At 40.2% G+C, this 14555-nt stretch overlaps 1 protein-coding gene across 9 annotated transcripts in view; it reads right to left on the bottom strand.

Annotated features, from left to right (window-relative positions):
• The window catches only part of TNRC6A (trinucleotide repeat containing adaptor 6A), a 104955-nt gene that overhangs the window by 58915 nt on the left and 31485 nt on the right, over positions 1-14555 (bottom strand). For all 9 annotated transcript variants that reach the window (XR_009407010.1, XM_059415148.1, XM_059415151.1 and 6 more), the window contains one exon: positions 10640-10661. Coding sequence is in view for 8 of the 9 variants with exons in the window: in XM_059415148.1 (XP_059271131.1) it covers positions 10640-10661 (22 nt within the window). In the remaining variant the exon portion in view is untranslated. The remainder of the gene's footprint in view (positions 1-10639; positions 10662-14555) is intronic.

The raw sequence follows: 14555 nt of genomic DNA, 5'->3' as shown, positions 1-14555 counted from the left end.
AGAAAGAAAGAAAGAAAGAAAGAAAGAAAGAAAGAAAGAAAGAAAGAAAGAAAAGAAAGTTCAGATAAATCAAACAGTTAATAAAAAGCTTTTAGAAAAGATGGGCAAAAATTTTTCTAAATCTGGATAAATGGTAGATTTTCCCAGCGTAACTCAGTCAAGTAATCAGTGAGTAAAAAATTGTTAAGTTTGACCAAATAAAATTATACAATACTGCTTATTTTTGCAAGGGTGTGTGTGTGTGTGTGTTTATTCCAAACTAAAAGGCAAACTAGAAAAATATCTGTCCTTTAGAACAAATTAAAGGGATCCATTCTCTCTCCTCTCCCACTGTCTACCCAATTTTCCCTAAATGAAGGACAAGAGGTACTGTTTTGGGATAAGGCCCTTAAAGCTAATTCAGGGAAACATTCCACAGAGTCACTAGAGTTTAGGGTCAGAGTTTAACCTAAGAGTACAACGGTTATTTAATTTTGCTTTTCTTGCTCTGAAATATATATTTGCATCCTCTGCATATATACCCCTTTGCGGAGTCTACTATTGGGCAAAATTTAGGTATTTCTGCCTGATACCTCAACTTCAGAACAAGTTCAAACGTATGATATAATCCATAATTTTGGAAATATTTGCATCAAATATATGAGACAGAATGCTAATAAGTTTATTATACAAAAAGCTCATGTAGGTGCTCCTGGGTGGCTCAGTGTTAACCCGCACTCTGCCTTCGGCTCAGGTCATGATCCCAGGGTTCTGGGATCAAGCCCAGCACTAGGCTCTCTGCTTGGCAGGGAGCCTGCTTTCCCCTCTTTCTCTCTCTCTGCCTGCCTCTCTGCCTACTTGTGATGTCTCTCTGTCTGTCAAATAAATGAATAAAATATTTAAAAAGAAGAAGAAGAAAAAAAAAAGCTCATGTAAACTGGTAACAAAAGGCCCAGGAAATAAATGGGTTAAGAACAAGAATGGGAAATTCATAAAATTAAAAAGGCACAAGTAATTAAACATATGATATTCCATTTTACCAATAAATATAGATCAAAGCACTAAAATACCAATTTGGGCCTGCCAAATTTATAAAGATAATAGACCCCATTCACATGCTGCAAGACCTATTCCTTGCACTACGGCAGATGCTGCACTGTGATTCACCCATGGTGGGTTGGGCTCTACTTTAATGAGAGGAAAAACCAAATCACCGTCTGGGTGAAGAGGAACTCTGAAGTGACTAGGGACACTGCTGGTATGTCCAGTTGAGGCTGAAAGGTTGCTAGGATACTGCACAACCACAAGGTTGGAAATTCAAATTCACTAAATATTAGCTAGATGCCAGGCACTCTGATACCACTTTAGCCTCATGATTCTATAAATTTAAAATATTATTTCCATTTTACAGATGAGGCGGTTAAGGCTTAGAAGAAGGCTGCCCATGATCAAACATCTAGTAAATGGCAGAGCTTGAGTTTAAAACCAAACTAGGCCCCCAAACCAATGTTCCTCCTAGTATAAATTAAGTTTCCCCTTACTTATAAGAGCAAAATCAAACTCTCCAAAAATAGGGAAGTCACTAATTATAGTATCGTCACTCTGAAAGCTGCAAATTAAAACTTTCTATAATAAGATGTCTATACTCAGCATTTACTAGTCTCCGGTTCTGAGATTTATGTTCTATATTATTTCATTCCCACAACATCAAGTAGCCTGAATTATCTCCTTTCCACAGCATCGAACTGAGGTGTGGAGGTTAAAGAACTTGCCCAAGGTCACAGAAACAAGAGCTGTAAAGGCACTATTCAAATCCAATGCTATCTGACTCAGAAGCCTGGACTTTTAACACTATGCTGTGTTTATGCTAGAATTCCATGATTATCATCTTCAGTAGAAGATTCAATACTTTTCGCTTCAGGCCAAATGCTTTCTTTCCAGCTGCTTTTATCCAGTGCATTTTCAATGAGGCTGTAGCAGAGAGAGCGCTCTCAGTACTGTTCTGAAGCACAGATAGTACTCTTACTAGAACTGAAGAACATAAAAGTGCAAAGCAGAATATACACTGGGTTATTTCCTAGTCTGGAGTTTTCTCTTACCTGGTTATAGCTGATGAAGCTATTCTTGCTCTCCTGACTTCTCCAAAATTTAAACCAGAGGACTCCTGATTTGGTTTTCTTTTGTTTTTTTGAAGGTGTGTTTGTTCCTCAGTAGATTTTTTTTTTATTTTTTTTTTAAAGACTTTATTTATTTGACAGAGAGATAGACAGCACAAGTAGGCAGAGCGGCAGGCAGAGGGAAAGGGAGAAGCAGGCTCACTGCTGAACAGGGAGCCAGTGTGGGGCTCGATGCCACAGCCCTAGGATCATTGCTGGAGCTGAAGGCAGACACTTAACTGACTGAACCACTTTGGATGCCCGATTTGTTTTCTTTGAAACTGAAGACCTAACTGCTACCAAGGCAGAATCTCAGGGCTTAGGACACAACCCTAGGATACTTCCACAAGTCTCCAACAACTATGGAGTCAATCGTCCCTGAATCTACTTTCCAACAATAGTTTGCTTTGCTGACTGCACTGATGTCTGCTTTTCTATTTCACCGTCTCTGCCCCACCAGAGCTGCATCAAAAACATATGAAGTTACAAAATCTTTCACTGTTGGTATTAAGAAGCAAACACAATAATTTGTTGGTATTTAGACGCAAACACAACTACATATGCTAGAAATAAAATGGCCCTGATTTTACAAGCATAAAGGAGTCCTCAGCATCCTTCACTGCCTCACTGAGTATATAAATTTAGATTTATATATAAATCAACACAAATTGTTTTCCTTTCTCAATAGAAGGAAAGGAAAAATAGTGACTTTGATATACCTAAACCTCTACTATTTCCCTTGGAAGCAGAAGGCCATTTCTCCCCCTACTGTTAGTGCTGAGCTACAAAGAGAGTTACAAAGCTCAAAGACACCTTCCATAGGAAGAAAGATGTTTGCCATTAGTAAATTCTACATCAGCAAGAAACTCTGCTTCTCCTTCCAAGAGGTCAGCACACATCTGCCCTCACAATTTCTCATAAAGTGAACGTACTATGATGGCACATTTGGTATCAGAACCTAGGCTGCCCAGTTATTACTTAATACCTGCCCATAACACAGAAGTCATGACTCTATTCTATATTATGGAGAAAAACACTGCCTAGAAGGCCCAGTTCTAACAGAACTTCCCTACCTGTGTGACAGAGTCACAGGCGGGCTATGAGGCGGACAGCCTCAGAAGCTGATGCTCAGCCTCAGCCACAGTAGCCCCTTCTCTTTCCCTAACAGCCCCGAAAAAGGCCGGTTCCTACATGAGCCATTATGTGAACAGTGTCAGGCAACACACTTCCAGTCACATCTGTTTAGGCCTCAGTTTCTCCTCTGAAAATTTATGCAGCACAGGAATTCTTTGTCAAGCTACCAACATTCCTGAATTTCATTATTACAGGATTGTGACTGAGAGACTTAAGACTTTATGAAGTAAAAAGCTGAGACCACAGGTAAATATATTTACTGCTCCTAAAGTAAAACGAAAAGATGAAGCATAGTTGGGACATGGACTTGGGAGTTGGTTTCGTTCATGCACTGCTGTGCATGGGTCGGCAAACAATAAATATTTCATGAATGTTAAACAAACAAACGAAAAACAAGGACACTTTATGGATCCCAACTTTGGAAGAAAGGATTGCCTGACAATTACTTTTTATTTATCTCTGTTTCCCAAGATGACCCCATGAGCCTGCACAACACAGCGGATACTGGCAGTGACGATGAAAAGAAAGCGGAAGACTGCTTCCTTACTAATACGAAGGGAACAAACTAAATGCTTTCTTCCTTTGACTCTAACAGTCATTTCAGTCCCATCCCCACAGCTGAACTGTGTCCTCTGCCTTTCCCAGCTTTCTCCGTCAGCAAGCTTGCTGAAGGGAGGGCCTCACATATTTGCCCGTGCTCCTCAGAAGGTACTTCTTCCCTCCTTCTGAAGATGGCACGAAACGGAGGCGATGTGGGTTTGGTCGGTCGCTTTACATCTCCCTGAAAGAGGTGGAGCAAGGTATTTCAAACTTCATTAGTTTTGCTCCAAAAAGGGATGGGTTGTAACTGCGTACAGGTCTGATGCCAGGAGGAAGCTTTTAGAAAATCACCTTCTTGCTTGGTCCTCAAAATTCCTATTATTCTTTTTCATCAACAAAGATGAAGCAAACAGTTTCAGAGCTTTCTCTAATGATTCCTGAAAAGCCAACCACTTTACACATTGCAGTTGTCAGATGCTCCCTGATTCACAAAATTATGCTGGTGATACAACTTTTTATTTCTCTGTGCTTGGGGAAGTACCATAAAACCTGTTAAAAGATCTTTCTGGGCATCTTTTTAAAACATGCATTGTTTTAGTTCACTCACTGAGTATTATTAAAGCACTAGCGCAGCCTTCCGACTTTGTTTTGCATGTAAATACAGCGCTGTTTTCAAGAAGAAAGTAGCAGTAGAGCCCACTAGAGTTAGTCATCAAATCCTGGCTCAGCCACTCACCAGCTGCATAACCAAAAGGCAAATGATTTTTCTTAGCCTCAATTTCACTTCTAAATGTGAGGATACTATCTCCTTTCATAAGGATGCTGAAGGGATTAGATGCAGACTTATATTGTTCTAGTACACACTGATGAAGGCCTACTCCCATATTAGTTTTTAAATATCCTACATTTCACGAAGCCTCAGAGTTCCCAGTCTGCCACCCTGGTCCTTCTAAGTCCCACACATTTCCCAAAATTCAAGAGCTAAAAGATTACTCTTAGCATATGAAACTTCTAGGACCCTGCTCCAGTATGTGTTCTGAACCACTGGTAACCATTCATTATTAGTGATTAAATATTTAGAATATTCCCCTTGATTAGATTAAGTATATATAAAGCAGCGCCTGATACACAGTAGGTGCTCAAAGTTAGTCATCAGGATGTCTCCAATACGATTTCACATGCCCTGACCTAACAGCTTTTGAATATTTTGATCACCCCCCAGGAGCAATGGAGCTAAGCAATAAAATCATGTTCGACAAAAAAAAATTGTGGGGACCTGGGTGGCGCGGTCAGTCGGATGTCTGACTCTTGATTTCAGCTCAGGTCACGATCTCAGGGTCATGGTATCGAATCCCGTGTCTGGCTCCACACTCAGCGCAGAGTCTGCTTGGGATTCTCTCTCCCTCTCCCTCTGCCCTCTCCCACTGGTTGCTGTTCTCTCTCTCTCTCAAATAAATAAAATAAATCTTTGAAAAAAAATTGTGAGGCTAGAACGGAGAAAGAATTTAAAAAAAAAAAAGAAAAGAACTGAGCAAGAATAATGGCTTCCAAATGTGGCAAGGAACAAAAATGTGTTTTAAATGCTGACTCAATTTTCATTAAGAATTTTTAATTAGTCCAGAAAGAGAATAGCAGCAATAAGCTATGCTACCCCATGGGATTACCAGGAAATAAATAAAATCTTTATCCACTATTCTCTATTCCTGTTTCCATCTCAGCCTCCTTCCACCTGTCCTCAGAGCTCCGGGGTCTGTTATTCTGTGGGATATAACCTGCTTATAAAATCACCTGAAGAGGGGCGTCTGGGTGGCTCAGTGGGTTAAAGCCTCTGCCTTCAGCTCAAGTCATGACCCCAGGGTTCTGGGATCGAGCCCCTCATCGGGCTCTCTGCTCAGCAGGGAGCCTGCTTCCTCCCGTCTCTCTCTCTCTACCTGCCTCTCTGCCTACCTGTGATCTCTGTCTGTTGAATAAATAAATAAAATCTCAAATAAATAAATAAATAAAATCGCCTGAAGAAAGCACTAGCATGAGAAAGAAGAAATGGGGGGAAGGGGAAGGGAGTGAAATGGTGGTGAGAGAGAGAGAGAGAGGCATTAGCTGTCAAAAATTAACAGTGCTTCACAAAACAAACTGAGGGTTGCTGGGGGGAGGGGTTTTGGGAGAAGGGGGTGGGATTATGGACATTGGGGAGCATATGTGCTTTGGTGAGTGCTGTGAAGTGTGTAAACCTGGTGATTCACAGACCTGTACCCCTGGGGATAAAAATATATGTTTACAAAAAATAAAAAATTAAAAAAAAAATTAACAGTGCTTATTCTTTTGCAAGGAATGTATAATGAGAATGTTTCCAAAACAAATCAGTGTCAGAGCTGAAAAGCAGTTTTTGAAAAATTACTTTACTTTTTATTTATTTATTTTTAAAGATTTTATTTACTTATTTCACAGAGATACAGCAAGAGTGAAAACACAAGCAGGGAGAGTGGGAGAGTTAGCAGGCTTCCCACTGAGCAGGGAGCCCTATTTGGGGCTCGATCCCAGGACCCTAGGATCATGACCTGAGCCGAAGGCAGATGCTTAACGACTGAGCCACCCAGGTGCCCTGAAAAATTACTTTTCTTTTTTTTTTTTTTTAAGATTTTATTTATTCGACAGAGAGATCACAAGTAGGCAGAGAGGCAGGCAGAGAGAGAGAGAGAGAGGAGGAAGCAGGCTCCCCAACAAGGAGAGAGCCCGATGCGGGGCTCGATCCCAGGACACTGGGATCATGACCTGAGCCGAAGGCAGAGGCTTTAACCCTCTGAGCCACCCAGGCGCCCCAAAAATTACTTTTCTTAATCAAGTTCCCAAAGGCATTCTGAAGAGAGAATATTAACTCCTTCTCTTCCTTTACATTATATAAGGCCACAGGACATCTTAAAATGTATCCATCTATTCCTATACCTCACCATAAATTTTTCAGCATTTCACTCCCCTGCTGTTTCAAGGAGATATTCATACACATTTTAAAGCATTTCAAATATTCAAACATTCAAATATGCATGCTCCTTAACAGTTTTTCAAAGTTCAAGTCACAAGGTAAGAATAAAACTTTCAAGAATTGCATTCTGTCTCGCATTATGTTGCTCCACATTTTCATTAGATGAGTTATGAATCCACTGTACCAGGAAATAAACATCAACTTGTCTCCATGTATGAAAGTTGGTCAAGAATTTAATTTATAAGGGGCGCCCGAGTGGCGCAGTGGGTTGAGCCTCCTCTGCCTTCAGCTCAGGTCATGATCTCAGGGTCCTGGGATCAAGCCCCGCCATCAGGCTCTCTGCTCAGCAGGGAGCCTGCTTCCTCCTCTCTCTCTGACTGCCTCTCTGCCTGCTTGTGATCTCTGTCAAATAAATAAATAAAATCTTAAAAAAAAAAAGAATTTAATTTATGATACTTTACAAGACCCCAACTTTTACACAAACTGTCTTACCACTGGGCGGAAGCAACATTAGTGTTATTTAACCAGAAATGGCAGTAGCCTTAGAAAGAATGGCTCATTTACGCAGAATTCATAGAGGGTGCTGCAGCCTAACTAGTCACGCTCAGTCTGAACCCTAAGATGGAGACTCCTGACAATCACAAAGACTCTAATAAAAATTCAAAATTCAGTCCCCCAGTCACAGCAGCCCTGTTTCCTTCAAGTACTTGACAGCCAGAAGTTACCAGATCCGGGCCTGATAGAGACTCTACTACACAAGGACAAAAAGTGATGTGGACCGTGAAAACTGCAGGAGAAACTGCAATTCTTGGTTACGCAGAATCTCCTGATTGGTAAATGCTGCCAATGGGAAGCGTAAAGGGTAACCAACACACTGTGTGGAGACCAGAGGAGACCGAGGAGGAGGACAACTAGATGCATCTGCGTATCTGGTGCTGGATTTTAGAAATGAGTTAACAGAAGACAGGGAAATCTCAATAAAGTCTGGAGTTCCATTAATACCAATATCAGCTTCTTAGTTTTGACAAAGGTGCCACAGAAATGCAAGATGTCAATCATGGGAAAACTGAGTGAGGTGTATGTGGGAAAACTCCCTACTACCTTTTCAACTTTTCTGTAAGTCATAAATTATTCCAAAACCAAACATTCAGTAAACGTAATGACTGTGTGTGCCAAACCTGTCCCACAAATTTCCAGTTTGTAATCTCTAATCACCATGAACCCCAAATCACAGATAACACAGACATTATACACGGCACAAAAATAAATACATTTTCATACACCAGAATAATGTGGCCAATCACGGAACTGCCATCGAAAAGGGTGAAGTAAAACAGTTGTCAGAGCAACAATACATTTTGAAGTGACTTTCAAACATTTAAGTAACCTAACATTCTCAGAACTCTGTCAAGTTTAAAATTAAGAAGATTCAAATACATTCATATTTTATGTACGGATGTAAAAGGATGATTTACATTCGGAAAGGATATAAACAGCAGGCATTCAAAGATCATGCTGGAGAAACAAACACCCACGAGCCAGTCGAAACTCTAAGATGGACTATAATCAAGTGGCCCAAATTTAAGATACATCATAACATCCTAAGAAATCGGGAAGGGAGAATCCATGGCCATTGGAGTGATCCATCAGAAGATGAGCTCTGTGAGGTCTGGAAAGCCTAAAAGGCCTCCCTGGCTAAGAAAAAGAGACAGAAATAGGGATGAACACGAAACAGATGAGAATGCTCTGAAAAGTATAAAGGAGTGAGGGACAACAGGCTGGTTAGATCACAGGAGGTCAGATTAAAGAGGGCCTTGAAAGCCAAGCACAGGAGTTTGGTCTTGAAGCAGAGCAAAGGGACAACTTAACATCCCTGTAGAGGGGAGTGGTGTGTGAAAACTGAGCTTGAAGAAGATGAAATTTGGTCATGTTCCAACAAATTAATTTGGCAATGTTGCCCCCTACATCATTCCACTCCCCTATAAACTTTCTTACGCGTCCAGATTCAAAGCCACATTTGAACTCTGATTCCCCCTCTGATCTCACCAGTTGCAATCCTGTGAATTCTAGACCTCCTACATCTTCCATCTGTCTCCTACCCCTGCTGCCAAGACCTCAGTTCAAATTGTCTTTACCCTTTCTATTCCCCCACTCCCTCTCTGGTGCTGCACTCTGTTGGTGAACGCTAGACGGTACTGACAAAGAAGCTCCTAAGGCACAGCTTATACCTGTGACCTTTGCTGGCTCACCACTCTTTTTCTACAACTCAAACTGGTAGTTTATTTATTTTGATTCCAGTATAGTTCACGCACAGTGTTACACGAGTTTCAAGTGTATAATATAGTGATTCACCAATTTCATACATTACCCAGGCTGGCTCCCTTCTCTAACCAGTATGAAGCCCAATGATATCCCCCCACCTCCAAGCCTACATTCTGTCCCTTCCCCCCAACATCTCTGCACTTATTCTCTGAATATTCCCTCTTCTTGTCCACCTGCTTCCTCTGCCCAGAGAGTGCCTTTCCTCTCTTTGCTCCATCTTTCAGCCAACACTTTCATCCACAGTGTCTGACAGCTTTTAAAAAAGAACAAAAAACCAACCCATGTCACTCTTCTGCTTAAACTCTTCAGTGGCTTCTAACTACCTAAAACACAGAAGTCGAAGTTCCTTAGTACACAGAGCATATAAGGCCTTCTCTTGACCTAACCCCTTCTTATCTCTTCAGAAAAACCCTTCTACCCCATCCATTCATTGCTGGATATTTAAAGCTCTAGGACTGTCCACCACATTATTTCTTGTCTCTGTACCTTCAATCGTGCTGACTGATCCCTCTGCCATTTCCTCTCTTATTGGATTGGCTGTTTCATCTTTTAAGATTCATAATCTCAAGGAGATTTTCCTTAACCCCCTGTGTCAAATAAGCTACTCGTTACTCCTCTGTGTTCCAGGACAACAACGGCATTTCTACCTGAAGCAAATCATATTATACTATACTGTGTTTAGGTGTTTCCCTCTACTGCCACTTTCTCCAGTAAAATATAAGCTAAGACTGTTCTTGTTCACTCTTAGACACTTGCAGCTAATAAATGTTACTTTAACAAACGCTGACCTCAAATAAAATCAGGCAGTACTGAGCTGCATTTCTCAACCAAATGCAGAGGTCGTACTTCTGATATAGCTACACGTGAAAATTCATGATCTTCAAGCCTAACAAGTTTAGCATCTGAGAGCCCTACACCTTTCATTACCAGGTAGTCAACTCTTGAGAGGGTGAAGAATTCCTGATTCAGGATCTGAGAGGAATGATGTTCCTGGTTCCTTAGCAACCTGAAGGCTCCTGCTTGATGGGTACTGGGAGCTGCTCAGCCTGGCAAAATGACCATCAGGTTAGCAATCTACTATTCTCAGGAATTAAATATAGAGTGGGTATCACGGTATGCCTCCAGGAAGGAGTGGGGGACAACTGTTTACAGAGACCAAGGAATAAAGCAAGGGATGAGGTAACAGTCCCAGAGATAACCCCAGATAAGAAGACTTTTTTACACAGAAGACTAAGGGAAGGTGCATGCGTTCAAAGACTCAAATCAAGGGAGTATGTCAAGAAGTGGTGTGCATCCTAGGAGACAGTGTAAGGTAGGTCTCAAGGTGGCATATTTTGAAAGCAGTAATATAGTAAACCATTAACCCCAAGAGATGACTCCAAGGTGTGTCACCGAAGAATTCTGTCCCCACCCCTCTGTTCTTTCACGCTCTTGGCTCTCCCAATCCTGGAGGTGAATAAAAATGCATATCAACAACCTTACTTTAATGAAAAAAAAAAAAAAAAGATAAAAATAGCTTTAAACAACGTACCTTTGATTTTTTGTTCAGTGGCCTAAAATAAAAACAAACAAACAAAAAACAATGTAAATATGAAACTGAAAGAAATGGATTGTTATGATAAAATGTTAATATATTACTATTATATAAGACATATACACTTTTATTAAATAAGGAATTTGTCATTTAGGTGAACTGCACAGGAAAAGATATGCAAAGAAAGCATGCTTTTCCCACAGATGTGCCCCATTGTCCCTGATACAATGTTTATTAATAAAGAATGTTTGAAATGTTTCTTTAGATACAGATCAGAGAAGACATCATTGAATGACATTTAATAATAAAAAAATGGCACTGCACATTTCTCATTATTTGATTTTTAAATGAATTTCCTATAACTGTCACCTCTAACATTTAATGGATCCATTGAGTTTTGCATAAGTTTAAATGGTTTCAAAAATTCTTATTTCAAATGATAAAAAAAATTAAGTTTTCTGGAAGAAAAGCTGAATATAACCACTTGGCCAAATCAGTAATAAATTTAACTCCTGGAGGTTAGGCTGCTCTTTCAGTTAAACGTAGTTAACTTTTAAGTATTTTTGAGTGGGGAAAAAATTTCAAACATATCTGTCACTTCTGACACATCTGATAATTCATTAAAATTACTGTGTTCAGAAGCCGAACTGATGCCAACCCTGCTTTGCCATATTTGCCCCATTGTCCACCGTCTCTGACATAGTAAGAGCAGAGCTGCCTCAAGATACCTCACTCAAACTTTAAGGGCCCCACAAAGAAAGAACAGATTAAAGACAGAGGCCACAAGCATAAATCAACTTTTTAGTTAAGGCCAATTGCATGGGAGTCCTAAAAATAAAAGATAAAGGGACAGGCAGGGAGGTGAGGAAAGACTGAATAATTCGTAGCCAATAACCAGGAATTGTTCCTAAGTAAAGATAAAGCTTTCCTTAAGTGCCATGGGGCACAATAATTTTTCTTACTCATATTAAATTATTGTTACCTAAAATAGCATTTATTGAATTTGACCATTATAGAACTAGATGGTGAAGGACTCTATGGCAATTACCCTAATCCTCAAGCCCTACCAAACAGTCTTTCCCTAGTGAGCCAGAGTCAGTCCAGACAGTGAGCAACTTTACCAAGTTTTAGAGCACTAGTGTTATGCTAAATAATGGAGGCCCATCTTTTACTTCATATGGATCAAAAATTAAAAAAACAAAAACAAAAACAAAAAAAAACTGATGGAAGGACAATGGCAAAAGACCAGATAACCAGCTAGAACACTTATTTTACTTCTGGAGAAATTGTTTTTAAAATCTGATGGTAGATGATCAGTTTTATTAGAGAGACCTTGGTATATGAATACATTATGAGAAGTACCATGGCAAACAATAAAATACATAATTTTCTGAAGCCAAAACATTACAGTACAAAAATTATTTTATATGCTGAAAATCTTTTTTTTTTTTTAACTCTTTCCTAGTCTCTTCCACAGTTTACTTCCAACGGAAACTAAGTTACAATACACAGAAGCCTTGATCACAGTATCCCCAAGATAGACAGTACTGCTTTCACTGGCCTTAACATAGAGGATATGTAGTCTCCAACTCCAAAACAAGTCCACATTGCTTCAGAACAACAGTCTACTCATTCAGTACTCTGTCATCCACAGAGAATGACACAGAGAAGACATCTAAAGGTGTCTGCCCGTCCGAATACTGACGAATATACTGAAGGAATTTAACAGAACCCAAGAGCTTCTGACTGATTAAGAGGAAACAGAACTCAGCAAGTGCCACTTCTTTAAAATAAGGCTTTGTGGGTTGGTCCAGGAACCTAGCATACTACTCAAAACTGTTCAAAAGATAATTTTCCTAACAGGATCAATGATTTTATGAGTGTCTGTCTGTCTACACTGTTCAAAATGGCAGCCCTGTCCACATGTGGCTACTGACCCCTGAAGTAAACCGAGTCTAAACTGCTTTGTGTAAAATAGCAGTTTTGTACTTTTTGTTACTTAAAAAAGGTAAACTATCATTAATAATATTTGATACTGATTACTTGTTAGAATAGTAATGTTTTATATATATTTGCTTATATAAAATATGTTAAAACTAAGTTCAAATTTCCTTTTTACTTTTACATGACCTTGTCATTCAAACCCTCTGGGTCTCGGTTTCCCAATTCCTCAAATGGGAGTTTTGGGAGATGACTACTTATCATTCAGGGCTATTATGGGGCTCAAGTACAACACAGGAAGATTTTTTCTTTACAGTATTACTCAAATGTGAGATTCTCACTGTAGACCCTCTTGTGTAACAGAATTAAAGGATTCTGTCACATCTATAAAAAATTTTTCCATATTGAGTATCTTTTTCTTAAAAACAAAAACAAAAAACAGAGGCGCCTGGGTGGCTCAGTCGGTGGAGCATCCACCTCTTGATTTCGGGGTCATGAGTCTGAGCCCCATGTTGGGCACAGAGCCTGCTTACTATCAAAAAAAAAAAAAAGAAAGAAAAAGAAAAAAAAAAGCCTGAGCTGTGATTCCAAAAGCAACTACTACAACCGCCTCACTTCATGAAGGAAGCTATTAGACAAGCGGCAAACACACAATATGCCAACTTTTCTGTCCGACTCCACACCATTTTCCCCTAAGCTCCCTACTAAACCTGACTGCCTAAGAGCTCAGTGTCTGAAGTCGGACTCTGAATCCTGGCTCCACCATTTAACACCTGATGTGACCTTGACTAAAATTAACTTCTCTAAACCGAAGTTTCCTCATCTGTAGGACAGGAACAAAAACACCTCCCCCAGAGCTGTTGTGAGCCTAGAAGGATCTAAATCATGAAGAGCTGGGGGGAGAGTGGCCCTTAAGGACCCGCCGGGCACACAGGAAGCACGCAAGAGGTCTTAGCCACTGCGGCTGTCACCAACCGCGATGGCCAGTACCCTGGCTCAGTCCTTTCACTCTAGGAAATGGCCCAACTCAAACACACTCCAGGTTCCCAAGTCCAGTTTTTTTTTTCTCTTTTCCTAATCATCTACCGTATCTTCACAGTGCCAGGTATTACAAACTAACATCAGGAAAAAAGAATTGATGGCCCACTTTAAATGAGATAAATAGGGGTCAGATAGCTTTTCTAGGATTTCTTCACAAGCAGCACTCAGCCTAAACCTCAGGCCCGCTATATACAGTGTTGGGTTTTTTGTTGTTTTTTTTTTTAAAAAAAGGGAACCGAGACCAAGTGGAGACTAGTCAACTGAAATCCTGTGAACACTTGACTGCCCTGCTCTAGGCCTGACTATGTTAACCACCCAGGCTACTGAGAAACTTTCACTCATTGCGCTGCTGAATAGGATCCTCACGACAACATGGACTTTGGGAGACATGATGACTGACAGTAAAATTTCTGAGAAGGGGACTGAAAGTTGGAGGTTTTCTATAACGTAGTCTCACTTAAACCCAAACTGAGTACATTTAAACCCACAAAGCCTGTAACAATCCCCTCCGCTCCTAACACAGTAACAAAAATAGTCATGAACACTGACTTCAAACATTCTGAACCCTAAACGATCCCTGTTTGTACTGTTGCTTCCCTCCGGCCCCTCAACCATTATATGCTTTCCAGGAACTACAATTACATGCTTAAAGTAAAGGTTATACTAAATTATCCCTCTATAATTAACCCATTTCTCAACCTCCTTTTCCCTTCATTACATTTCTCTCAAGATTCCTTCTACAAATTTCTTCTAAAAACAGAACCTGGAGATTAACAAGCTACTGGTACCTCTGTTGCCCTTTTTCTTTTTTTTTTTTTTAAAGATTTTATCTATTTATTTGACAGAGAGAAATCACAAGTAGATGGAGAGGCAGGCAGAGAGAGAGAGAGGGAAGCAGGCTCTCTGCTGAGCAGGGAGCCCGATGTGGGAC

The sequence above is a fragment of the Mustela nigripes genome, chromosome 11 (assembly GCF_022355385.1).
Source record: "Mustela nigripes isolate SB6536 chromosome 11, MUSNIG.SB6536, whole genome shotgun sequence".
Lineage (NCBI taxonomy): Eukaryota > Metazoa > Chordata > Mammalia > Carnivora > Mustelidae > Mustela > Mustela nigripes.
Note: the sequence above shows the minus strand (reverse complement) of the source record. Positions and strands in the feature narration are given on the sequence as shown.